This window comes from Neodiprion virginianus, chromosome 2, assembly GCF_021901495.1.
Source record: "Neodiprion virginianus isolate iyNeoVirg1 chromosome 2, iyNeoVirg1.1, whole genome shotgun sequence".
Taxonomy (NCBI): Eukaryota; Metazoa; Arthropoda; class Insecta; order Hymenoptera; family Diprionidae; genus Neodiprion; species Neodiprion virginianus.
In genome coordinates, this window is record NC_060878.1 from 6622893 (window position 1) to 6650727 (window position 27835).

Genomic DNA, 27835 nt, shown 5'->3' on the forward strand with positions numbered 1-27835 from the left:
TTTTTAATTGAATATCATTCATATTACAAAGTTGGATTACAATTGTAGCTATATTTTATTATGAAGTTTCAATAGGAATTCATGCAAGTAACTTCAACACCGTCTTCCAGACCACTTTGCAGGGCAAAACTGAACAAATCTACACGAGGCAGATCGGTCATACCTCACGGTTCTTTTTCAAGTCTGCACGTCGATAGTCCCTCAGAAATTGCATTTTTGTTAAACTTTTGCTAAAAGATTATTCGAATAATGGGAAATTTATCGAATTATTTCCAATTAAGCAAGTAGGCAAAGTTTTTGTCTGGAAAAAAATGCATTGAGTGTTCCATCTCTGATATGTAATACTGATTTTCCGTGACAAAACTGATAAACATTCAAAACTAATTGCCGATGAATGAATACGAGATTCATCACATTTGTCACGAACCACGGAGGATGAAGTTATTAAATTACCCCCAGGTACACACCCTTGGATTGATTTTGAACATGGATACAGGAAAGAACAAATGGTGAATAACGATTAATAAATACAAGCGCGATGTTAACGATAACTTTTCGGGATAAAAGGAGGGAATCAACCTACCCTATTGAAAATTTTCACGTGATATCTGACGTATACGATCTTACGTGAGATCTTTCACAAGAATTCATATGCAATTTCACTGTAAAGTGCACAGCCATATGAGATCTATAAATTTCACGAGTTTCATAGAAAATATTATACATAACGGTCATTGTGACAGCGAACACTTCACTTGATACACATAGAAGAGGCATTATCCTACTGTAAATTTAAGGTACATGAAATTTAATATGAAATTTTCACATGATTCGCACACCCGAATTCTCATATCTAGTCGTATCTAAATACATATCAGATGTCATCTCAATAGAATGTTGAAATGTGTAATTGAGTTCTGATATAAGACCTCGCATTACATATATGTATGTATATAAGTTTCGTTTAAAACCTTATATGCGAGATCTCATCGTAAGATCTTATCTTTTTTTTTTAAATCTTCTTTAGGATTCAGTCGAACATGATTGAAACAACTTGACGAAAATTTGACAAATAATAGCAATTTTTGCATCATTAATTCTGTCTGCTTGAGTATGTATGTACATATGTTTGATTTTCCAAATAGTACTACATTGTTGCACGGACAAAAAATCATTGGTTTGGCTATACGTATGGCCAATATAGCTACTGAGAAGAAATATGGTTAACTTTAGCATATATATGATTAACTTGACCATATTTATGATACTAGAGTATAAAAATATGGTTATCATAACTGTAATACTTTCCGGCTGTGGTTATTTCAATGACACGTGTTGTTAGTGAAATCGATGATTTTTTGCCTTGTGACGAAACCCATTTTCCGCAGTGAATCTACAAGAGCAGCATTTTTAAAGAGTTTAGTATTATGATTTTTGTTGATTATATTATTATGTACATATCCCATAATGTCAGTAGAAATGTTAGAGACAGAGTGAACCATAGATGGTGTTTTTTTTTTCTTTTCTCGAGGGTAAAATTTTGCGTCCTAAATCTTTAGAAAAGATGATACATTTTTCAAATTGTTACTACATAAATTATTTCTTAAATGAAAATATTGCACAATAATTCTTAGAAAATTGATGTCAAGAGTAATTAACTGAAATATAATTTGACCATCAATAAAACTGAATCCTAGAAACCGAATATTGTGTCCGTGAAATTAGTGGCGGGCAAATAAAGGAATGGCCTGTATGATTGCGACTATTAATTAATGTCACAGAAAATATTTAGTTGTTTACCAGTTTTAGTGTTTCGTATTCAGACATCCCTCGAGTTTTGAATAGTCATATGGACACTTATGTAAGCAATTCTGTCAGATTCTGTTGATGTTTTACAAAGAATCCTGTACATGGAATTTACATCTATATTTTAGGTTTCGCCAATATATGTATACATGTAGTGCCCTTCACAGCTGGTACCGAAAACATATAAACTAAATTGAACTAGTGACAATTTCTATAACTAGTGAATAATGTTCAACTTTTTCCTTTCATAAAAAACTAGGATGTCCGAGGATTGAGCTGCGAAAACATTATTTTACTGATTCTTCGGTCAACACATCCTTAACTTTCTACTTCTCAGATCTCGACAAGTGTGTTGCCTGGGTATTATATAAAAAAACAGATACAATCACGAATTCCCGGGACGAAAAACGAGTTTTACTACTTTCTTGAGTGATTGAGTTCACGTAACAATTAGAGAATTAAAAAAAATCTTACTCTAGGTACTTATCTTCCATTGCTTAAACTCGTCATTTTTACAACACGATGCTTCCTGATCGAAAATGACGCAAGCTACGGGAAAATCGAGCCGTTTATTTTCAAATAAATGCCGATTTGTTCAGTGAAGATACATTTTTTTTTTTTATCATACGTGACTTTGTAAGGAAAACTTAACAAAGAACATTCAAAACATAGCATTACAAAAATGACGATTTCATATAGGCTAAATATCTCGCCTTCTGTTTGGATCGTTACCAAGGTATTTTTGAAGAATCTGTTGAATTAACATTGACTGTAAAGCAAGAGCAAAAAAGAAATTTTGCATTCAAATAACTATTGCTTAGAAAACCTTATAAAAATCAAGTGATTTAATTTTGATTGCGTGTAAATTTCCAAATACGATTCATTTTCAAATTATACGGAAAAAAAAATGTTTGTTCAATGAGATCTTGAATGTTCTAACGCTTTACAGCAGTAACAAAGTTGTACGTATAAGATGGAGGAAAGAAGGGTGATTCATCTTATCTCTGACAATTAGATATTTTAACTGAAACCCAGAATGTTAAAACTTGAAGTTTTGACTAGACAACAGACTTTCAAAACGGAAAGGAAAAAATAACCGGCGAAATATTTCCCCCTGAAACATCCCTATAACTACGTTAATTATAACAATCGTAATTGACCAATAGTGATCAATTGCTCCAAGTGATCTTATTCCTCTATACCAAACTTACACTTATAATCAGCTTGAATCTTGATTATGTTATATAGTAAAATGTTTTCAATTTTGACCAAGTCGACCGAGTAATTTCGACATTTAATATAAAAATCCTCACACAATATACGGATATCTTAATAGTAATGATATATTTAGAAGGTCAAGATATATAATCTAGTTGAGCATGAGTTAGTGGCTAAAGCATCCAAGACGTGATAGTGGCGGATGCTTAAGCTGATTGTAATTGATTTGGTCCACGCTGCAGTGTAAACAACATTTCAATCGAAGCTCAATCGCTTCAGAAATAGGTAGATTTCTTCAAAGGTTGGCCTGTCATCTGCACGTTTACTCCAACACTTAGTCATCATGTGATACAAATCTCTTGAGCATGGAACTGGTTGTGGAAGAATACGAGGCTGATTCTTATCCGTTGGTCCACAATGGTACCATCTGCTAAAGTTTTCCAACACTTGCTCAGACGTTAAATCAGCATAAGGTACTTCCGCACAGTTCATCAGAATTTCCCAAACCGTAATTGCATAGGACCAAACATCGGATCTACAAGTTTGCTTTCTCTGGATAAGAAAAATGTACACAATTCTCTTTTACAATATATTATTATATGTCGAAATGTAGATACAAGACGTGCTTATTGGTACGATAATTTTCCACAAGATTGTGCGTACCAGTAAAATTGCCTCCCACGCCATCCAACGAAGTGGAACTCTCGCGTAACAGTCGTCTATGTAATACTCCTGATCATACTTGCTACAATACATTGCATGATCTGATACTTTTATGGTCATATTCTTGCTTACGACACAATTCCTATAAAATTTGTAAATGTTCTAGGAGAATACTTATTTCTGAAAGGGGAATGGATTCGTTCTACGAAACACCAAAATGAAATTACCTTGCAGCCAAATCACGGTGCGGAATGTTCAAGCTTTCCAAGTATTTCATTCCTGAGGCAATCTGAGTTACGAAATTCAGTAAACATCCGTAACTGAAATTCGATAATAAACTTGGCTTAATATACGCTCCGCAAATAAGATCAGACCATTACACGAGTGGCGTCTTACCTTAACGGCATGTCGTCACTTGACTTTTCATGAGTTCTGATAAAACTAGGAATATCCCCGAGCTCGCCGTACTCAAAAACTGCTCCGAATGGTTCTTCCTCGACAAGAGCTATTACTCGAGCTATATTTACATCTCGAATTTTTGCCAGTGAGTACATGTCGTTCATAAAGTGTTTTCTGCGAAATAAAAATTTTCGTGACAATGTGTTGCATAAAATTACTCAAGCCTTAGCTAGTTCGTTAAATTTAAAATAAAGAAAATTAAATACAAACATAATTAAATACCTCAATGAATCTGTAACTCCGCGCCAAAGGGATCGCACTATCACAACCTGTTTATTGCGTATCGTGTTTGAATCTGGACTGTGAATACCTTTAGCTTCGCACAAATGAACCTGGAAGAGTATTAATTACTTTTAAGTTTGTTGAGTGAATCGGAAGACTGGTGGGAAAAAAGTACACGGAATGGTTAAGCGACAAATACAGTGATGAAAGTTTTTCATGGGAGTATATAATATCTGTAGGTATACATGGCATCGGTGTTTCTTGCTATTCCTTTAATTAGTAGCGAGCTTTCAGGCAAATTGATATAATCGATAGCCTTACCAGCAATGTCGGGCACCGGTCAGTTACAATTTGTGATAAATTATATCCTAGTTGTAAAATACATCCGTAATTCGTGGTTTATGCTAACTCCGGTATAAAAATTTTTTATAGATTTTATAATGAGTCTAAAATCGATTACCACATACGTTTTGAAATTATTGTAATTGAGTGAAGATAATTTGCATAAAATAATAAACAACTTCTTTATCAACCGAGAATAATTAGAAAATTCAGTCATGATTCAAAAATTCGGGAAAGGTGGTAAGTTTTTCCGAAAATCTATACCACGATATCTTACCAGTCCGAAATTCCCCTCCCCCAGTTTGTCCAGGATTTTTAGTCTATGTCTTGAAACATGGTGGAGGTTACAAGAGTCAGAAACGTGCGACGGATGTATGGCATCCTCAATTTGTAGGGATGTGAACAAATTCGAACAACTTTGTCGTTCTCTATTATTGATCTGAAATCAGTTTTACCAACGAAAGTATTATTATTTTAATAATAAAAGGTATTTAAACCATGCCAGCCTAACGAAGTTTAAATAATGAATATTTTTTACCGTCAAAATATCCGTTGCCGCGTAGTAACCTTCGTAAATTTGGTGATTAGTTCTAGACGAAGTATGGCAAAGTCTTTTTATTGGAAACGGGGTAAGGACCAAACGATCGACAATTTTATCGTCACAGCAACTGTCGCTTGTAAAATCTGTACACGGTAAGATTAGATCATCAAACAAAAGTTCACGTGTGAAAAATATGTTTTGTTTTAGATTCGCATGATGTTGAAAACATATTCTACATACTCGATTTATCGACAGTACTTGATTACATTTCCTTCTTTTCTTTTTTTTTTTTTTATTATTACTAATTAAAAGGTTTAACGTACCCGAATATTCACTCTTACAACTGGACACTCGATCGCTTTTGTGAGTGTGAGGTTCGTAGCCGAGGTTCTCCTTCGAATAAAGTTTGTAAGTCCTTTCGTAGACGCTACATTTCTCGTATTCGCTACCAAGAGTATCGTCGTTGCGAAGACTGTGACTGTCAACCGATAGTATTTTACTTTTCAGAGATAATTTCGACTGGGATAAGCCGTTGATGATCACAGGTGGGGGCATTTTAATGTCTTTCATATTGATCGTTATTCCGTGTGTCGGTGATCTGCACAACAAGGCCGTGTGCTTCTGCAGCAGTGCGACTTTGTTGCGTCCCCTTTGCTTCATCAAAAAAATCGTGCAAGTCAGCAGAAGCGCAGTTACCGTCAGAACACCGCTGACAAGTCCTATGTAGGTCTGAGAATTGCTGACCGGAAACGCGTCGGGTGTCAAATTGGTGTTCAATTCAAAAATTGTCTTGTTGTAGCTCGAATGCGAGTCTTCGGTATCGCTCAGTTCGGTTTCATTATCCTTGTGACACGCCCGATAAAATTGTTCCAACGATTCGTCCGATAGATTCCGCGATGCCGGTACTGCGAACACAACCGATTTCCGATGACTCACGCTTTGAAACACCATTACGAATGAGTTTGAAACGTAAAGTTTTTACCCTCTTACCAGAATCGAACGTGACTTCGCTCACGAGGAGCCATTTAGCTTTTGGAACAAGTTCAATTTTAACGAAACGTCCTATCCTGGATTGTAATGATATCGATACGCTCCTGGTAGTCGATTTTACATCTTCGTTGACCTCAAGCTTTTCCGAACTTTGATGATATTGCTTGCCATCGAATGAAAACCAAACGTACGCAGTGGAGAAGACCTGTAACGTTTCAGTTGAATTGTTGGATAGAAAAAAAGGTACGACGCAAGTTAATCATTAACCCTTTGCGGCACAGCGTCTCATATATATGAGACACCTTGTTTGAATCTGTTATTCAAGATTTATATACAATTTGTCAGATATCGCTGACATTTTTTTTTTTTCTACATAATTGGAGTTCCAGGATGTCAATATTGATGTTTTAAAATTGTGGGAAGATTATGGGGACCAGCAAAATGGAACTCGATAATCTTGGATTTTCGGGGTCGTTAAAAACGAAACCCATGTAAAAATTTCGAAATTTCTGATGGCGGATTCATTATAGCGGACTCAAAACATGAAAATTGATCCAATTCCCTTGAAGTTTGTTATTTGGGGGTGTTAGGGGTCGATGAAAGCGAATCTGACGTCAGAATTTCAAAATTCAAGATGGCGGATCCAATACGGCGGACTAAGAATATAAAAATTGAACTTTAAAAACTTCTCAGATATGGCCTCATTTTTTATATCAGCGACTTCAAAAACTGTTATATATATCCAGTTTCAAGAAATTTGACTGCAAGGAAAAATGTATGCTTGAAAGGGTTAATGAGAATAAAAGTCATGTCCTCATTGAGCAATACCTCGATATTTCGGGACGGTATATGCGCCACGTGGATGGTACAGTTTTCAAATCCTCGTACTTCGTAAAACTCGAAGGTCAGCTCCACTGGGTTCAAATTGCTCCAGCCAACCCAATTTGTGAAACTGCTGGCTATGGTGCTCGGCTCTTCTCCGTATACACCATCGGTCAGTTGTCCGAGTCCATCGACCATACGATTACCATTTTTAATACCGTCGTAAGATGAGTCTTCGACATTGCAGCCATTGGGTCCAAAAGTCTCCCCTTTCGGGGCCGAATATTTAGTGATTTGTTCTGGGAAAAGATATCGAAATTCGTTCCTCATCAGCGACCGGATCATATTTACGACATCGAAAGAGGAGGATCTCTGGCTGTCCAGATCTATTTGAATACTTACGTTCCCAAACACATCCGTAAATTTCAACTCGCATGCAAACCGTTCGCGGATGTTGACTGTACGGAACGAATCGAACTCTGCTGGCAACGAACGGCAAATCCAATTTTTGCTTCTCTACCAGATACGTGTTGCTGTTTCCACGGAGTACCTATCAACGATTACCGCGGCGAATTCGAAGGGTATAATAATAATGAATAGTGACGAAAAGTGGTAGGTGATGTAATTGACATTTTTGGTTTAACGATTGACCCACCTTGTCTCCTTTCATGGTTTTGTATTGGTACCATTTCAGGTCACGCCAATATTCCAGAAAAAACGTTTCCGCGTATTCTTGCCCTTGACCATTGCCAAATCTACCCTGGGTTTCAGTCCATGTGATAAGGTGATTATTCGTAAGATCCACCTCCAAGTATTCTCTAATGTCACTGCTAATTTGGGCTTTCGGACACCAAGCTCCACCATTTTTCTCCTGGCGTATTCTGCAGGAATAGCAATCGTATATCTTCTTTTACATTGACCATCAATTAGTTAAATGATCACACTTTGATTTTTTTTCACTCAAAAAGCATCAAAAATACACGGAAAATTACAAAAAGCCATAGCGATAGAAAAAAATGTAAAGTTTCTAGTATTTTGAGTTTTTAAAATTGGCCTATAAATTTCCGCTGCCACTTATTAAATTCAATATTAATCAATCAATTGATGGACAGTCGTGTTTTCAATGCATCACGTTAAGCGTATCAAATTATTCATGCGATGATGTACTCGTATATCTACCAGTCTTCAATCGTCCCATCAAAAATAGACAAACGGCTGTACGTTCAAATTAATTCCAAATACGTGACATTGCTTATGTTACAGTTCTGAATACACGTGTAAGAGTGAAACTAATTTACGGCATTCCGGTGGAATATCAGGATTCCTCGAATTACGAACCTAGCATTTTGGGGGCCAACGGATTTCATTTCGTAACTGGAGGAGGCGGTAATCGCGTTGTCTGGAATCTTTCCCTCTTCCATGCCGAGTGGAATGATACATTGCGCTGAAATCATACCTTGATTCAATATCGCAGTTAGACCGGCAGTAACAAACCGAGAAAAAGAGCAATTAGTTATCAAGACATGTGTCAGATGTTTTGTCTATAAGATATTAATCAAGTCGTATATATTTTTTATTTACACAGTTTAACCTTTCCTCGTCAATTAGGCAACAATTGTAATTATACTCACCAAAAACATATTTAATTGGCTCATCCGTGTAACAAGCCACGACAATGAGTACTTTTATGAATATACCTACGGCTTCCATGATATGTAAAGCGATATCCTACTGCAGCATTATTGGAATGCCTTGTAAAGTTCATGATAATCTGTATATGTTGGTCACATTTTTACACGTTACATTTTACTCTGAAACAGAATTAACAATGTTCGGATCAGTTATGCATCGCAAATACCTTAAGAATAACGGATACAGGGTGGCGACAATTTTGCTAAATTAAATAAAATTCCCTGACTTTTCCCGTAAAAATATTCCGAATTCCCTGACGTTTTTCCACAAAACTTGAGTAATATTGGACAACTTTTATGGCCAAAGGCTCCAGAAGTTGTGCACCTTGAATGTATAAACTTGGATTTAAAAAACACGTAGCATCGCTTCGTTTCACACAAATAATTAGAAATTAAACAATACCATTTCCAAAATTTGGCTCAACTGAAGTTACAAAGCATATCTAAAGTTTGAAAACGACTTTTTTTTTCTTTTAAATTACATTTTTCCCTACGGTCCATTCCCTGACTATTCCCGGTTTTCCTGGTTTTCCTGGTTTACCCTGGAATATCAATCCAATCTCCAATTCCAAGCCAATCGACAGAATAACTTATACAGTTTCACGAGTCACGGATAATCAATTCAATCAGCGGACATCATCTTCAGAAAACACCCTACCAATTACATTCACTCGTCTATGATTCCAGTATTTTGCTAGTTTTCCATAAAGATAACGAAATGATTATTGATTTGATTGTTCGACAAACGAATTGCGGAATGATACGCACGGCAAGTATAACGAGTAAAAGGAATCGGAAAATCGATTTAGTCTTCGAGACTTGAGTACACGCGATAATTTCGGCTATCAGGAGTGAAATAAAAAAAATTGAGCTTCCTAAATTTCTTTATCATTGTACGAAAAGTGTTAAACGCCGAGATCGGACGGTGAGTTAAATTTGTCAGGAGACACGGCGGTATCGTAGCAGCGCTTAATGGGGTTCCATGGTCCCTACCATGGTCCTCTTGTTTGGCTCCAAATCTTAATTACATCGGTCCATATATAGAAATAGAACCATGCGCAAGTGTGGGAGCTTTTGCAGTCCCAACGGTAGCAAAGCGGAGCCGCTAGTGTGCCTGCGCAACAAGTAAAGGACAACGATCAATACGCCATGTACCGGGTGTCTGCACGGTTTCCGCAATGTCCACAATGTCCGCAATGTCGGCTGGCATTCGATGTTGGCAGTTGGTTTATCCGCCCCCTGCTTTCGCACACCCCTTCAACCCCTACCTCCACCCCCCGCCCCTCCCATCCCCCTTCTCCTCATCATCCACCCCTTTTATGCTCTCTCTACTTCACTTTACGCCATTCGTCTGCACCCTTAACCTCTCGAATGCTTCTTTCAGGTCTAATGTGGCAAACGACACCTGCAGGAACACACGTCGATATACCTCGTATGACTATGCTGTGGATTTTTTCCCTCATGACCATATATAATGCCTATAACGTATTATAGGTAAGCGAAGTTACCTCGGGGTTTCAATCGAGCCGAGTGGCGTCGGTGAAATGTTTTTTCTTTTATTTTTTTTTTTCATTTCTCTCTTGCTTCATTTCTACTAATTCAATATATCACTGGGAAAAGCAGCGCGAAAGCAGCGCGTATCGCGATTTTTATTTTTATTTGATAATTTTTTTTTTTTTTTTTTTCTATTTTTGATTACACATTAGTAAACGTCCTGATCAAGATTATATATACCAAAGTTTTCATACCAAATTTTCATCATTATATACCAAAGTTGACAGAACTTTATTCGTTACGATTTTTGGAATAATGATGGAAAAATTTGTAATAACGTCCGTTGGTAGAAAGTTTAATATTCATCGTGTGCTTACAACAAATCTGACATTACTGCGTGTGCATAATATGGCGAAAAGAAAAAAATTTGTTTTCGATGTATCATCGGAAATTAAATAACGACAACAACCGGATCACTTAACAAAGTATTAATGCGAAAGTATAGGATTCGCGTACGTGTGCAGACCGTGTGTTTCATAGGTTGGATTATATTATACAGTAGAGCTGCGAAAGAACAACCGGTGCAGGCGGGGGGGGGGGGGGGGGGGCGGGGGATGGATGTGGCATATTAAAAGAAGAGAAGTTTTCCCGGGGAAAGAATTCTCATGGAAAACAAGCAAGGGTGGGAAAACTGTAAGAAATTCTATTAACGCAAAGCCTCAGTAGTAAACGAGATTTCGTAAAAGCAATTTCGCACTTTTTAACCCACCGCGAAACGGCAACGGCGAGTCGCAGCGCGATTGGAGGGGATGAATTTTTGCGTCGTCACGATGCTCGTCCTAAAACGTCACACGGCACGTACCGCGCGTTTCCGCATAAATTCCACCGCACGTCGGGCGACACGTGCCTCTCTCAACGTTTCAGGTGTTTGTTTTTTGGTGCCCATAGCCCCTTTGTCAGTTTACAGAGAGAAAGAAATACTCTCCGACGGAGACAGCGGAGCAGTCGGAAAGAGAGAGAGAGAGAGGGATGAGTGAAGTAACGATCTTTGAGAAGACACCGCGTAGAATCGTGTATCATATATATATATATATATATACACCTATATTCCGCCATCGCGACGTCTTAAACGAGAACAATAGGCATATGCCAACAAAGTTATCATGCCGTTGAATAGGCGATGAAATTATTCACGGGCAATCTGTCCTAACGAAGTTAATTTCGGCTCGCTCAAAATCTGCATATTCAGCGTGATAGAGGGAATGGAGTGTTGCAGGGTTGATGATATTTACCGTACACGGTATGCCCCATCAATTCAAAGGTCCTTTTCAAATAACTTGATATTAGATACGTATCGTTTTTTTCATCCTGACATTCTGATGACGTAACAGCTTATTGTCGGAATTGAATTATACGGAATAAATTACTCGATTTGCGTGCCATTTTTCTCGATGATAATTGAATCCGTTACACCTCTATCCGTATTCTTTTTCACGAAAATGCGAGAGCGAACGAATTTTGATCGTTAACATTTTATGGAAGTGTCAAATTTTCAACCGATTTAATCTTGTACGATGGACGAACGATGTAATTTACAATTATAATACAATGTTACGTTCACCGGGAATGGGAATAAAATTTTTTAGGAACCTGTGACTCAGCTTGTATCGCAAATTCAGGATTTTATAACTACTTCAATTTCATTGTCTAACCCTCCAAATTTTAGATTTTATTACGCAAATAACACACGTGTATTTCGGTGCCGGTCCGTAAAATTTTGCTATTAATATCGCGTATTTCTGAGGCACAAAAGTTGAAAATTCTACAAAATTGAATTAAAATGGAGTTCGCGTAAAGAGATCCCCCGACGTACTTCGGTGGAAAATATGCTTGCCTGGGTATTACGACAAGCAAGCCAAGAGGAAAGTCGTGATGGAGAATGATGGCGCGTGATGAAACCTGTGATTTTTCATCGCCAAAAGGTAGAGGTGTGTATTCGCAAATCCTGCGCCGCCGACCCTTTTGGCAGGTCTTTGTTGGCCTCCACGCAGAGGCTTCTGCACTAGGGAAATGGCTAGCCAATTAAATGATTTACGCCCAACACATTGATCGCGCCCAAATTCGAAACATGTACCCTGCACATTAGCGATTATTGGCATCGGGAATGTCAAAATTTTACCTCTTGTAAAAAAATCACCCATTTCAATTCAAAAAAACTCACGACTTGACAAAACCAAAATTGTAATACTACATTGGCAATGACGGGATAAATTAAAAAAAAAAATCTACCTAGCTGCACGAATGGCAGTCATTTTGATCTAATCCTTTTCAAAAATATTTTGAAAATTCAGACGATTTTTTGGTATCGTGAATCTTATATCCTTTGTAAGGATACGACTATTAACACCGTCGGAAATGACCACTCCCTGGCGGATTCGGTCCCAACGTGTTATTAGAGAGTTTTTTCACTAGATCCCAAAATCAGCGATGTTACAGTTATATTCCAAATAATCACTCAAACTCCAATCAATTCTTCGGTGTAATTGTAAAATTTTTCCACTACGGTCTTAAACCAAAATTACATTCGAAAAATCCATTCTGCCATCACCAGAATATCACTGATAAGTTTATGGTTTTTTTTATTCTTTTCTTTAACAAAATATATCCATATTATTTAATTTCAGTATATTTCAAGTGTGATTTCAGTTATAAGTACGTATTTAGAATTCAGTGTAATTTCAGTGTAGTGAGAAATCTTTTCGATCTCAGTCTTATTCTCGTGGTGGAGTCGAAAATTTTTATTTCTGTGACGTTTCGGTCGGACTTTGGTATAAGCTTCTAATGCAATAATTACAGTTAAAATACAGTGTAGAAAAAACTCTTAACTACACCGTGAAATCTAATTGTAACTTATTGTTAAGTTCAATTTCAGTGGGACGGAATCCTTGTCCTCTGACCATGCTCCGTAAAGTTAATTTCTAACATTCTGCTCGGTTGTAATCCCATCAATAGTGGATACCTATTGAGCTTTTGTGGTGTTACAGCGTCGGAATTAGGGAGGGCTGTTCGCTGCACGACACGTGGCACGAAATATTAGGTAGGTAGGGTGGACGTTTAACATTTGCCGATGGTGAAATGTCAACGCCCGAGTCAATATTGCTACCCTCTGCACAATAGCTGTAAATGTGGAGGCGAAAGTTACGCGATTCTAGATAAATAGATACGCGTACGAATTATACGCGTCTTGATACACGGATGGTGAAATTTTAATCTCAAGCACGGATGATTAATTCGACTTTTCCGACGTTTTGGAATTTCATTCTCCAGCGGATAACGTACACCACCTACACACAAGGTACGTATAATTCGGTCACCGTTCGTTCGCCGAGGGGGTAAAATGATATTCGGCCTCGCTAAAGGCATATTTCCTACCGACGGAGATCTACAATTTCCTTAGGGCGTTGAGAGCTTCAAAGATGTTTTCTCACCTCTCGCTTATTTCTTCCTGCAGTAATGCAACTTGGCGTGCAATATTCGTTTACACTTGGTCGATTTAACGAGGTGACAGGCAAATTGTATCATTTATTCAGTTACGGCTGATACTGTACGATATTTGTGTTTTAAAATGTGATAATTGTTTACTAAACTCGTCACAATGTGCGTCTTTCTACATTTTCACATCGCTGTTTCGTTTGCACGGTTTTCAAAATCCAGATAATAATATATCATCGTAAAAATTGGTATGCTTTTAACAGTGATCAAGACACCGGAGATAAAATTGTTTAAAAATGTTTTACGTTGCCCATTAAAATCATTAACAATTACCGTATTATTCTTACAAACGCGATGATACAGACAACCGAAATCAAAATTACGTACTTACCGTAGCAAAATCGTGTGAATATGTACAGAAACTTTCAAATGCAAGTACTCTTTGAACCCAATATAACAGCGTTAAACCAAATTCGAAGTAACATAATCTCTTTGTTGGTTGACTCACCGTAAAGAGGGAATATCGAATGCCTCTTGAATCTTAATTCACTGATCACTGATTTTCTTGTCTAATTAACGGGGTCTCCAAATCCCTATAATCTATACGTAACGTCAAACGTATTACCTTGCGTGTAAAGTATCACATCGATCAGAGCTCACGTTCGTTGTCTGATCTTGACTCGCAGACCTTGGAAATGGTATTATCGATATTGTATATTGAAATGTGCATACCTATAGAATACACGTGTGCGTTAACCGTCTATCCGTATAAAGTGTGCGTGGTAATCGCGTCCGTGATTTCTTCGTTGAACGGGTAAGTTATGAATGATTTTTCACTTTTCGGATTTGAAAAATTTTACAACTGGCTACGGTATGATACGACGTTGTGACGTGAAGGATATGTTATTCGGAGGGGTTGTTTCCGATGTACACTGATACGAACGGGGGCCTGGACCCAGCATCCATCCCACCACATTCCCACCCTGCAAGTGTGCCGCAGCGTCGGTGGTGACTCCGGAGCGCAGACGCGTTTCCATCCCACCCTGGGTATGGCTCATCCTGCAATAACGTCCATTCACATACGTCTGCGTACCCCGTAGACAACCACCTGCACACCAGAGTAGGATTATTCTATATTTCCGCCCGTTTCTTTGCCCCTTTGTCTCATGTTTTTACTCTTAATTCAGCAACGCGTCTCCCCAGACATCCTTCAAGCTAATGTAATCACTCAGCAAGCTCTTACGCTAATTGTAAATACAGGGAGAGGCAATTTTTTTTCATTTCGCGTAGTATAACAACGACAAATGATATATAAGCGATTTTTCCGGACTCGTTTACGTCTAAATATACTTTACAACGGAGATGGAAATGTAAAACCGAAGAACATGACGGCCACGTGAGGTCTCGGGGGAAATTTGAATTTTTCTTGCTTCTTTTTTTTTACGTCTTTTATGCATCCTATTTCAGTGCGGGATTCTTCCGAGTTAAATGCAATGGCAAACGTGGTCCGGAGATAATTTAATTACGCGAACCGACGCTGCAGCGAAGTTTACTACCTTTGTTTCAATCAAATTTTCAGGCATGTCGTACGTCTTGTCCGGTAAAATAAAATAACATTCTAAAAACATGGAAAATGTTTCATTACCCATTACGCGTATCGTATTGAACATTGAAAGAGGTGTAATGCGCATTATGGATATTACTTGAATAAAACTTTTATTAATAACTGTAATATTACATGTGATAATGCATTGGAAAATTGAAAATATTTGTTATTCGCGGGAGTTAATTAGAAAGAATTACAATTTATAGATATGCTTCTGATGATCGGGAGTATTTGTTTCCTCGACGCTTTTACATTGCCCTGTTTGAATAAAACAAGGTCGTATTTATTACGTGTTGAAATCATCTGTTCTTCCATTAAATTCAGCGAGGGTTCTGTGTTAGATTTCAACGATTCTATAATCTGTAAACGGATAAATTTTCACCATGAAATTATCGGATGGACATAAAACTAGAATCAAATGAGTCTGGTCCCAAATTCGTCGCAGAATCACTTACTGTACTTCGTAGTTTGTTATTAGTCGGCGAAAATATAGCAATATCTCTCGTTACTGTGTCATTTTTCAGATCTAAACCCATCACAACGGTCACGGAACAGCTATATTTCGTTGTAAATTCAGTGAGTGCTTCAAAGGCACCGTCCAGTTTCACAAAACTCTGAAATTATCATCCTGTTACAGCGTGCAGCTTTGTGCATGTAGACTTCAATTATTTATCAGTGAGTAACAATTTTTTTTGATATTTAGCCGTCGCGTTATACTCTTCAAGAATTATACAACATCCCGAATTTTGAGAGTCCTATAATGCGGTCTTTAATTAAATTATAGAGAACGTTGCAAGCTTTTCAATGAAGATGTTCAATTCAAATTGTATATTTTTTTTTATTTCACTCTACTGCACAAAGTCCATCAGAATGTATTTTTCAAAATACAGTTATCTCAAGTCTATTCTTCCGCAAGTTGAATTTCGGAAATCTTGATTCAAAAGAGTTTTCAAAAGCAGGGTTTACAGCTTTGAAAACTGCCTCATCAATTACGAACTCACAAAAGATTGAACCGAAATAAATCACTGCTTCGTAATCAAAATAAGAGGTATAAAAGGACTTCAGAGATTTGGAATTTTTTAGTCTTGCATTAGCTGGAACAATCGGTCGAAATAAAACTAGGGAGAATATAAAACGGTTCCAGAACTGATCGTTTACTAAAAATTGTGTCGGGTTGATAAAACAATGATTTTTATACCTCTACCAAGATTGGAAGGCCTGAAATCGGTATACCATTAGCAACCTTCAGATCCCTGATCAACAACTCCCCGGGGGTCAACCTACTGATGTCTGTTTTAGCGAAAAGGAGTTCTTTGTATTCCATCTCTCTGTCGGAAGTAATGAACCCAATCTCCTCAAGTTTCTTAATAACTTCAACATCGTCAGGAGTGGCTCTGTTAGCTTCGACAGAAAAGTTGACTGTGTCAACCAAGATTGGCCCTGTTGTAAATGAGGCAATTATTTACTGGCAACTTTGAGCTGTATTTGTACATTTTAAAACCTATCACGCAAGAGTAGGTACAAGTGTGTTGGAATTACCTCGCAGGAAACTGCAGATACGAGGATCCAGAATTTTCGATTTTTTATCAATCAGAATCTTGGCAATCAAAGTTGAACAGCTGCCAACTATTTTTATCTTAATCTCTTTCTGCGGCCATAACCATGCTGGGTCTTGTGGTCTGTGATCAATAACCTCTACAACCGAATTAGCAAGGCCTCGACTTTCCTCAGAGAGAGTATGGTGGTCTACCAAAATAATTTCTAATTTCTTTTCACTGCTAAGATCCTCAAGACTCAACTGATCTCTGCAACAAGATGGCGAAAACTGTATGCGTGAATATATTTCGGTATATACCGTATATTTAAGGAGAACGCATGTGATAACGCAAATTCTACAATTTTGATTCCAATGAATTCAATTCGTGAACCACGAGACAATATCAACAGACATTTAAACTCGATTTAATACCTAGATGCGCGAAACAGACGTATCCGTATTCATATCTTTTCGAACTTTTTGCCTTAAAGCTTTGCAAATTCAATTCTTGTGTTAAATTTTAATATTGTTGGATTGAAAGTTATAGATTCTTGCAAGGCTGATCGAAAGTTATGAAACATCAGCAGTTCCAAATATCAGTAGTAAGTGACTGTAGCAGCATATGTACACCCTCCTAGTGTAACGCCCCCTCAACGCTGAATTTCTCGATAATTGCGGAGGGTCGAAATCGAGTTTAGTACAAGGGTGTAAAATAAACCGAACATTTCTTCCGTGGGATAAAAGAAACATATGAATGATAATTTACTTTTTACCCTTAATTTCAAGCACATCTTTTTAATAAGATTTAAAAATACATGCTATACCACAAGTATAACAGATATGTCACGTTCATTTTTGCTATACAAAGCATTTTCAAATGTATTCTTGGCCGCACATTGATAAATATAAACAAATCAATTTATTCTAGGCCCCAATACCGAATCATTTATATTCGTGATACACATCAGGGTTCAATTTGGTACGGCAGTTTATTAAAAGAGTGTAAACATACGGTATGAAAAGTGATTCGTTTGAAAGAAGAATGTACAATCTTACGCTATCGCAATATGGGTTCCCCTATTCCAAAACTGACCTGAAAGTCAACAGCTCCAGTGGTATGCTGTGTTTTTCAAAATGGTACAGAACTTCAGTTTTCAAACGAAATTCTTTTTCCGGAATATTGAGCAAAGGTATTACAGCAATATCTTCACCTTTGTCTTTAACATCGTTGTAGCGATGGAATGCATAGACAAGTGCACACACTGCTGAATCCAAATCACATGTTGGATTACCCAATACTACCCGGACAATTTTATACCGAACTAGATTATCCTGCGACCGTAAAAGTTTAAACAAAAGAATCAGAAATTTTATTCTTAATGTAACGTTATCTCGAGATTAAAGTTTATATTTCCCATCGAGAAATCACATTGGCTTTTCAGCACTTACTTATCTATCTAGCGTATAAACTTCATCTGAAAACAATAAACCGGGATTGGGTCAAGTGCCGACTGCGGCAGTACAGAAATATGACTTCATAGAATGTTGCGTCATAGATTATCCCGCAATAAAAAGAGATTTGTTGAATAATAGTAAATGCAATTAATCGGAAAAATTATTTATTTGAAAAAAGTTTCAATTGAGATCATAGTGCTGCTAGTCAAGTATCTTGAACTCGAAAAAATACTCGTTTCATCGTATTTCGATGAGAAAATAAATATTATTTGAATCAGCGGCGAATTCACAATGCAAAGAAATTAAATTAAATTTACAGTGGTACTAATAACGGTGTGAACATTTTTCCAGAAATATTTCTATGAAAGTTTCGTTGAAATATTTTCTGGAATATTCATAGTAAAGTTCTAAAAATATATCCACGAATATTCAGCAACGTTGTAGAAATATTTTATGCGAATTTCCTGTTGAGAATGCATTTTTACATTCAGGGAAAATAGTCGCAATTGTAATTGTGATGACTATTTGATGAAATTTGAACATGATTTATCTCGCGCATGAATATTAGAAGTGCACGACACATTCCTGTAGAAAAAATTATCACTTGTCTGCAGTATTCATTTACTATAAATGTCAATACTTCTGCAATTGTTTACTTAAATGACATAATAGTTTGGTGACGTTTCTGCTTCCAGCAGTTATCGAATTCCGCCCATAACCGACTGCTAATAGCCAAAATGAAGAGAGCTAATATTCACAGAAATTATTTTGTATTCTTTTGACTGAATATAAAAACTGATGTCACTAATTATTGCGAAGATTTTAGTTCGAAACACATGTTGACCAACAATTAAATGTAATTACCAAACAAGCTTTTGATGCCTCCAGAAAGGAATCCATGATTTACAAAGGCAACGCCGTGATATAGGTTAGAAATTTTACCATGGACTGTTTACAACATGAAGACTGTACGGAGTTGATACGGTTGGGTGAAACTAATTATAACGATAGATTTGAAGGAATAATAAGCCAGCTGGTTCGAAATTCTGTGCTTGATAAGAGGATTTAAACACGGCCAGTAATCCATGTTGGCAATTGACGTGGTGAAAATATGGATATGGTGAAAATATCAGAGGTGTGAAAGAAATTCTGGCGCTTTCGTTTACATCAGTATCTAACACAAATCTGTGATTTCATTGGTCGGATCTAACGGAATACACCGATGAAATCACGTTCACAAGCCAACGCATCTATCTCTCTCTAAAATGAGGTCGTTCTCGCTCTCACGGCTGCCAGCTAATGAAAACTTCCAGAAAATGTAGGGAATAAACAGTTGTTTCGCCATTTTTTTACTTTTGATGATTTTGTTGCATAAAATCGAATTGGTGATCCGTTTTATACATCATATTTATATTTTACACCAAGCGCTCGACGCATGCGCGGTATCAAACATCAAACTTCAACCACCTAGGGGATTTCTGCTGTTAAACCACGTTTCACCATGATGATTGGTCAATCGTTCAAATGTTCCAAGTACAAACACACAGTCTCAGTGGTCAAGTCACGGTAGATCAAGATGTACAACAATTGAATATCCCTTAGTCAGTATTGACATGATGCATGTTAAACATTGTCAGTTCCAACAAATAATAAGTCATGCTTGATATTTCATCGTTGATATTCACTTATCACTGACTTGATTATCGGAATGGATATGGTGTGTAGGTTATGCCTTTGCGATGAGCCCAATTTGATTCCAATATTTTATGCGAGCAAATGCACATCGGAGCTACAATTACAAATTCAAAATTATTGTTCTATAGAGGTCAGTAAATTCAAATAATGTAGCAATGTTCATTAAGGACCAGGCTATCATAGCAATAAATGATCAAACTTACTTATTAATTCCAGATAACGGAGAATGATGCATTGCCTAAAATGATATGTAATTGTTGTAAAGATAAATTGACATCTATTGATGAGTTTAAAACGCAGTGCGAACATTCTGATCTAAAACTAAGGGAATATTACAAAATTTTCTCGCCCAAGCAAACGTCTCATTCAATTTTCGAAGCACTTAAGGTAAGAATATGTTTGTGATATAACGTCTGAGAACTTTCTGCAATTATACAATTATTTGCATAATTTTGAATATCATCTGTTTGAAATTATTTCCGCAAAATATACCAATCTTTACAACAATTCTTCGTAAACATTTTACAGTGAATATTTTTATTCCCCTAAAATATCTGCCATAGCATAATATTGGATTCTAAGAATTAAACATATTGGACTTCTTAATTTTCTCACTATCGAGATATGCCATATAACGAGTTGAGTGTATCAAATTGTAATGTAATTCAAATAGGTCAATTCCTGTGGCATTAACATTCAATGCACTCTTTTCAAATCCTTCGGATATTTCTCAATTCTTCACGAAGTGAACAAATCTTGACAAATGTGCGTGAATTTGGTTTTCTTGATATCGTTTAAAGAAAATACATACAAGGTATTCCCTTCGCCTCGCATAAACATTCTGCCTAGGTCCACTGCATGTATCAACATTATATTATTAGATGTTTCTTCCTTCACCAATCAACACTCACTTATAGGATATCGGCATTCAGACGGATGATAATATTGAAGGTAACCCATCGCTTTCGACAAATTCTTTCTTTGACATACATCAAAAGGAAATATGTAAGGTAAACGTAACGCCTGTTTCACTGGAGATGATATACAGCGATATCGCTACTGATGATGATAATGATGATGATGATGATGAAGATAGCAAAAAATTCGGCTGCGTCGCGAATGGAATACGTTCAAGCAATAGTCTAGAAGTTGAGGACTGTAATTTGCGCAAGGATAATACAAAAGTTAAAACGCGACGTGTTCGAATCCATGCTGATAAAGTCTTGACGGGCAAGAGTGTGAAACAGCCAAAAGAAAAGGAAAAATTTGACTGTAATTTGTGTCAAAAAGTTTACGTTTCTAAGAAAGCATTACTAAAGCATACTGAGGCACATTTGAAAAGCGAAATCGTGACGTGTAATGTCTGCAATAAAACGTTCAATAATAGTGAAAAATTAAGTGAACATATGAAAAAGCATAATGATGCTATGGATTTTAAATGCGAAGTGTGTGGTATGCCGTTCAAAGAACGAGTAAAACTAAACTTTCATTTAAGGGTACATGGTAAGGGTCCTTTAATAAACACAGATAAACAATATTTATGTGATATGTGCAGCCGAACTTTTGCTTCCAAATCCGGACTACGATTTCACTTGAAATCACACGCTGGTAATAAACCTTACAAATGTAAATTCTGTAGTAAAAGCTTCACCATTCCCAGCTACAAAAAAAGACACGAGCGAACTCATACAGGTGACAAACATTTCATTTGTCACATATGTAGTGCTGCTTTTGCTTCGGCGAATGGATTGAAGTACCATTTAAGGTCGCACACGGGTGAAGCTAATTATCACTGCGATACTTGTGGCAAATCGTTTAGGCGCCATAAGTATCTCAAAGAGCACACTTTCATTCATACGGGAGAAAAACCGTTCATCTGTAAGATGTGCGGCTCTGCATATGGAAATTCGGGAAGTTTGTTCGTTCACGAAAGAAAGTGCAAAACTAAGCATTCTGTTGGATTTATTGATTCTTCAAAATTATAGCCACATATCTCATTTTAACGTAATTAAAAGTTTGTGTTGCTTAAGTTGAGTAATTGTGATATTTAGTAATTTAGCATCAACCATTAATGAGGTGGAATTTTATATTCGTTAATGGTTTAACTATACTTGCAAGTCTTACAAATATCTCTCTCGCTATGTCATTTGTCGTTAATACTGAAACGAATGATCGAAACAACCATTCATTCCTATCAAACTTCGCACTTGAACATGATTGTAATTGAATATCAGTACGAGTAAATAAATTAAAAGTCTTTATTTTATTGGTTGAACTTAAGATTATAATTTATAAACAGATATTTGTACTATTCACATAAATTCTGCATAATAGAGTAATTTTTGAATTAATTTTTTCAAATCCATCTTTATAATTCAGTGAATACGCAAAAGTGTAATTAGCATTTCGTACAATTTGTAATATAAATGAAGAGCATGATCTGTACCATGTCCAATATAATGTGTCTAATACTCATGATAGATATAACTGATAGTTAATATATGTAACATCCCTAAATTATAATATATAAAATTTATATACATCGTTATTTTACTATATTCATCTCTTTGGTAAAGCATTGGGATACAATCAAATGGCATTTGATGAAACTATAAATATAGAGAATGCCAATTTAGAGTACTTATTAGTGGTAGTGAAAAAATTCTTTAGGCACGATGTGTCGCAATAATTACTCAAAGCAAACAATCTCTCGAGCGCGGTGAGAATCATCATTTGCTGACTGATTGAATCCAGTAAACTCCTACTACTAAAGTATTGAAAAAAAACGTGTTTTGTGTTGTATCGATTGCAGTGTCTTTTGCTACGATTAGATGCAGTAGTAATATTAATTAAACCCTGACATGGTTCAATATGAATGACTTCGTATTTTTTTCCGTGCCGAAAACAGCCTCCGAGTATCTTGACGTATCAACATTCTTGTTTACGTTGTATGGACATTTCCGAGGATGCAACAGCCATCCACTCGTTAGTGGGTGACTGAAACCACGTGAGTCCTAGAGAATATCTACCATTGAGATTAGCGTGCTGACAATGACTGAACCACCAACCGCCGTGATAATTGGCAGCGCAGTCCGTTGAGCTTATATCCAAGTCGCGGTCCTTCGCACTAAAAGCCATTCCATTCTGGTAGGACAATGCGTCTGTAGCATTTCCTGAGTAGCCTGAAACATGGAGCTTGTAGTTGGCCTCATCGGAGTCAACCCTGAACGATTCGTATTCCGCCCTCCAGTGCCCGCCATAGATGTCAACGAGGTCAATCCTCAATCGTGTGCAGTTATCTCTTGTCAGTCGGTGCAGCGCTTCATTTCCCACCCAGAATTCATTGACCGGCGATCCGAATCCTGCTGCGTAATCGTTCCAAGATCTATCGAATTCGACCATTCCGTCGATTCGTCGTGCTACGACTAACCATCCTTTATTACAAGACGCGAGCAACGGCGCACCTGGACCTGGTGCAAAAAGAGTAAGTCCATCTCTGTCGTTGCAGTTTCCAGGAAGAGCATCGACTATCAGTCTGTATTGGTCTTCAACGTGCTCTAATTCGTGAGTGATGTTGGTCGCCGTATCCAAAGACTGAGTCAAATCCAGAGTCGCCAAAGTGATGTTGATGTTCCCAATCATTTCCTGTTGCTGGTCGCTCTTCTCTTGGAGTTTAGAAGCACTTACGCTCAGAGCTTGCACCATTCGACGTAAATTTCCGAGTTCCTCACGCGTAAGAGAAAGTTCTGCTGCTTTCCTCGCCGCGTTGACGTCCAATCGTGCGATTTCACGTTTCATGTCCGGTTGATTCGTATCAACTTTGTCTTCGATTGCTTGGATAGATTCGAACAGTTCCACCATCGATTCCCGTACCTTAGAGACAGCCGTTACTTCTCGCGATATGTTAAACAGCTGTTTTGAAAAACTGTGCTGAACGGTTTCTAAAGCAGTTAAACGCTTTGTTACATAATCTTGATTTTCGTATATAACACGTTTCTCAACGAGTCCGCGTTTCCGAGAGACCATTGAAATCTTACGCTCAAGATTCATCAATCGCTCTTCTATGTAACGATTCGATGACGCTCGTAAAAGGCTGTGTCGCGTGTGGTGATTGATGTGTTGTCTTCTGATCTCGTTGTAAATATTATTGTGCTGAAGAGATGGGTTATCCTTGTAGTGCATGGATATCTCAGGTCGGCATTTCAAGGATTTCATTTCAATCTGGACACTTGACATCTGCAACGTAAAAAAATAAATATTTATTAGAACATACTGACGATTCAAAAACACGTTATTGACGGATGGTCATAATTATTTGTCTATACATAGGCACAATCATTATTGGCATTTCCGAGGACGTGGGTCTAGAGTGAACCCAATTAAATTCGGAGTGCAGGGTGGCTCGAGTGAGGGGATACACCGTGAAATTACCGGGAAGTCAAATGCTCGATCCGTCTGTGGAGTGGAGGTATAACCCACTTGGCATCCCACTATTCACCATATGGCATATGGCATATCCCGTAGGTAAGCGAGAAATTCGCGTCTGACGCTTGATATTTTGTTAAACTTTGCTGGGACCGATTTTAAGAAATGAGTTGGTTTTTTAGTAAAACACCCTGCCTACGTATTAATAAAATATTAACCAAGATTGTTACAGGATTTCATGAAGACACCACAAATTTCCACAAATTGATAGTTTTTGAAATTATTGAAAAAACACCAAAGTATACTAATCAGATTTTAACTAATAATGTTTCAAGACTTTCAAATATTTCTTCAGAGAAAACCGGAGCATGTTTCAGAGAGAAAATACTGCTTAAAGTCTGTTAATTAAATTTCCGCAAAACGAACATGATTATTTCCGAAAAATTTGTCTGAAATGCTGTCAATGAGTTTTGCAAATTCTGAGAGAAAATTTTACCAGAGTGAATGCAAGAGTTTACCTGTACCTCTGGAAAAGTGCAGTACACGCACGATAATTAGTGAAAGTAATGGAGTCAGTATATAGCGCAGTAATGATCGCAGGCATAAAAGTGCAATGTTGGTTTTGATTCCGCGACACCGCTAGCGCCTACAGATTTTTTGTTAGGTATATCATCGGTGTAAAATAGGGGCCGAAGAGTTCCTCGCAAGCCGAAGTAACTAGATAAGCAATCGCCAAAGGTTTTACCCCATAGCTGTGTGCTTCGACGCAAGTAAATTAAGCAGATGACGAGCGATGGGATACGGCTGGCTACACGCCAGGTGCAGTTGAGAGTGAGCCGGACCGAGGGGCAGGAGGAGGGAATGCGTTCGTACCACGCATCGTTCCTGCAAGTTGGAAAGGTGCAACGGGGGTATGGGCAGGTCGAGCATCGGAATGGAACGTAGGGCAGGGAGAAAAGGGGAACCATGTTGCGGCAGCTGCTACCCGCCAAAACGAAAAATACAAAAGAAAGAATCGAACGGGCCGGCTGCCAGTGCCTGCTGCCCGGCAGGTGTACTCTGCCCTCATGTAAATACGGCCTCTGTACTCTGGCAAATAACATGAGTTGGTCACAGCCGCCCACGGGGGGGGGGGGGGGGGAGTCAAACGAAATTAGAAGAACAACTTGTCGCGTTGCGGATCGCAAGGATTCAATTCTGTACAACTTTCAAGTGGATCGGATCGTATATAATAATGCTCGCTGACTTCTAAGTAAAGATTTAAAGATTACACTGCTCGATACAGTAACTGAATTTTATAGTTTTCAATTATAAAATCATCTAATTACACATTGTTGATTGTAAAAATTATTATTCGTATGCGTCATATCTGTGATTTTTCAAGATATCCCCAAAACGGAATGAGGGATTCTAACGAGCATAAAAATATCCTTTTTACGCATCCTTCCAGCTTCTGATGTGTTGAAAATTATAGGATGCATCGATTTGTTATAAGATTATAGGTTTACCTGACTAACGACTTCGGCGCACGATCGCGAAATCTGAGTGGATCGTTCTTTGACCGTCCCGATATCCACCCGCATCGTACCCAGGGTCGCCTCGATACGCGTGATCCTTACTCCGAGGCTTCGGATCCCGCGACCGACTTCGGCTACGTCACCACGAAGAAGAGTCAATTCGCTACGCATCCTGGAACGCTCGGCAAGTTCCTCGCTAGCATTTCTCGTTCGAAGTACTTCAGCAACTTCGGCTTGTAATTCAGTAACAGCGCTCCCCAACCAGCGCACCCTTAACTTTTCGTTCTTCGCTTCGTTGCCACTTCCACCGCGAAGTAGCGTCACTTCCTTCCTGCGGAAACGTTCATTATGTATTTCATGTATTACGATGTACTCCTTTTGTAAGATTAATTGGAAAGGTAGCGTAAAAGTGGTGAATTCAATGAAAAAAAGTATAAAACATACTTTGTAAAAATATGTATCATAAACATTTTGTCTCCTCTTAAATATTTTTGTACGGCGTGTATTATCTAGTGCAATGGTTATAACTCGATCACAATCGACGCTCTGAATGAATTTGTCAAAGTCAGCAAGTAGAAGCGGCAAAATGAACATCAATTTGTGAATCCAATTCATAAATGTTATACATCCATATACTCGGCATATAATCGTTATTGCTAAATTAAGCGGCTGACTAATTATGATCGATGCACAAGAATGCGATGTCACTTCTCATCATCTTCGTAGATATATACAATACATCATGTAAAAATTGACAACCCTCCAGAATTTGTTTCCCAATGTCTTATCGAAAACCGTTTCCAGTGGTTGGGGGTAATGGAATTGTTTAAATACGTCATCTAAAAGCCAACCCCCGTCCTACATTTTGATTAATGGCACGCGAGATGTTCGCGCGAAAGATAAAATAGCTGAGTTTTTGAGAAAAACAATTCTAATATCATATTTTTGAATCTAAAATGTGATTAACTTTATCCGATAAATAATAGTGAAAAATCATCAATACTGGTATTGCTCAACTTTTAGTTCAAGCTAATGTGCTACCGGTTTCTGTAGGGTCAGATAAATTCATCAACAGTGATGAACCAACTTACAAGCATTCAGTCGGACGTACACTGTAGTTTCGAATAATTTTACAGCCCGACGTTTGACCTTAAATTAAGCTCCTACTTGTAGTAATTATTTTATACATACCTCAACTGTTTTACTTCATTTTTCAGCACAATCAATTCCGTGTTTTTCTCAATGGCACGCTTCAGGCTACTTTCCAAAGCATTATACTCTTCTTGCCGATGACTTAAAAGCGCCTCCACTTGTTCTTGCAAAAACTTAACCGTCATCGTAAGATCTTCACTAGCTGTTTTGCCAATTGTTACAAACATCAGCACTAAAACTAGAACCAACCACTCCGTTGTTCTCCACATACCGTTAAAATGTGATGATACAACAATTTTCGCGAACTCTGCAGGTATTTCTGATTGGCGAATGTTTACGACCGCGATACAATTATTTCATCAAGTACGAGCTGTGTTTCGTATATTCTCATTCGAATGGATGGTAAATTGAAACCCTGAACGCCATGGGCATACTGACACCGCTATAGCCGAGGGAGAGCTTATATTAGCGGCTGGACAAAGGGCCCGCGCCGTTACGGCTCCGTGGAGCTCCACGGAGCAGGTGTTCCACAACACCGGGCGTCCCGGTATCCTCCGTACCAAAGTATCATCCCCACCTCGCTAAGAACCCCATTCCGCATCACAGACCTGTTTTATCTCGATCCCTAACTCCTGCGGCCTGCCATCGCCGCCACAGATTGCAGGTATACCGAAATGTACAACGGATATGCTCGTACTTGATTGAACC

General features: G+C 37.7%; 4 protein-coding genes across 6 annotated transcripts; 1 reads left to right on the forward strand and 3 right to left on the reverse strand.

The window, feature by feature from the left end:
* Window positions 1–1488: 1488 nt before the first annotated feature.
* Window positions 1489–14705, reverse strand: LOC124297035 (discoidin domain-containing receptor 2-like). 3 transcript variants are annotated; one of them, XM_046747616.1, is made up of 15 exons: window positions 14473–14705; window positions 8695–8874; window positions 8402–8507; window positions 7719–7944; window positions 7466–7613; window positions 7070–7362; window positions 6242–6446; window positions 5575–6156; window positions 5249–5394; window positions 4988–5149; window positions 4369–4478; window positions 4084–4260; window positions 3915–4007; window positions 3688–3829; window positions 1489–3576 (listed from the first exon to the last, which is right to left on the reverse strand). In XM_046747616.1, exons 2-15 carry the CDS (start codon window positions 8771–8773, stop codon window positions 3280–3282), a joined length of 2766 nt encoding a protein of 921 aa, XP_046603572.1. In that variant the 5' UTR covers window positions 8774–8874; window positions 14473–14705; the 3' UTR covers window positions 1489–3279. The 3 variants fall into 3 exon arrangements, with proteins under 3 accessions (XP_046603572.1, XP_046603573.1, XP_046603574.1); XM_046747617.1 differs by having other exon boundaries at window positions 14249–14705; XM_046747618.1 differs by lacking the exon at window positions 14473–14705 and having other exon boundaries at window positions 8695–9671.
* Window positions 14706–15439: 734 nt separating this feature from the next.
* On the reverse strand, window positions 15440–19416 carry LOC124297869 (exopolyphosphatase PRUNE1). The gene is made up of 6 exons (XM_046749213.1): window positions 19203–19416; window positions 17977–18215; window positions 16886–17151; window positions 16545–16786; window positions 15802–15960; window positions 15440–15706 (listed from the first exon to the last, which is right to left on the reverse strand). Exons 1-6 carry the CDS (start codon window positions 19236–19238, stop codon window positions 15530–15532), a joined length of 1119 nt encoding a protein of 372 aa, XP_046605169.1. The 5' UTR covers window positions 19239–19416; the 3' UTR covers window positions 15440–15529.
* Window positions 19417–19872: 456 nt separating this feature from the next.
* On the forward strand, window positions 19873–22569 carry LOC124297868 (zinc finger protein 778-like). The gene is made up of 3 exons (XM_046749211.1): window positions 19873–20163; window positions 20250–20420; window positions 20951–22569. The coding sequence occupies exons 1-3, from the start codon at window positions 20047–20049 to the stop codon at window positions 22016–22018; spliced, it is 1356 nt and encodes a 451-aa protein (XP_046605167.1). The 5' UTR covers window positions 19873–20046; the 3' UTR covers window positions 22019–22569.
* A 108-nt stretch (window positions 22570–22677) lies between these two features.
* Window positions 22678–27478, reverse strand: LOC124297867 (protein scabrous-like). The gene is made up of 3 exons (XM_046749210.1): window positions 27167–27478; window positions 25967–26306; window positions 22678–24269 (listed from the first exon to the last, which is right to left on the reverse strand). Exons 1-3 carry the CDS (start codon window positions 27394–27396, stop codon window positions 22962–22964), a joined length of 1878 nt encoding a protein of 625 aa, XP_046605166.1. The 5' UTR covers window positions 27397–27478; the 3' UTR covers window positions 22678–22961.
* Window positions 27479–27835: the final 357 nt, after the last annotated feature.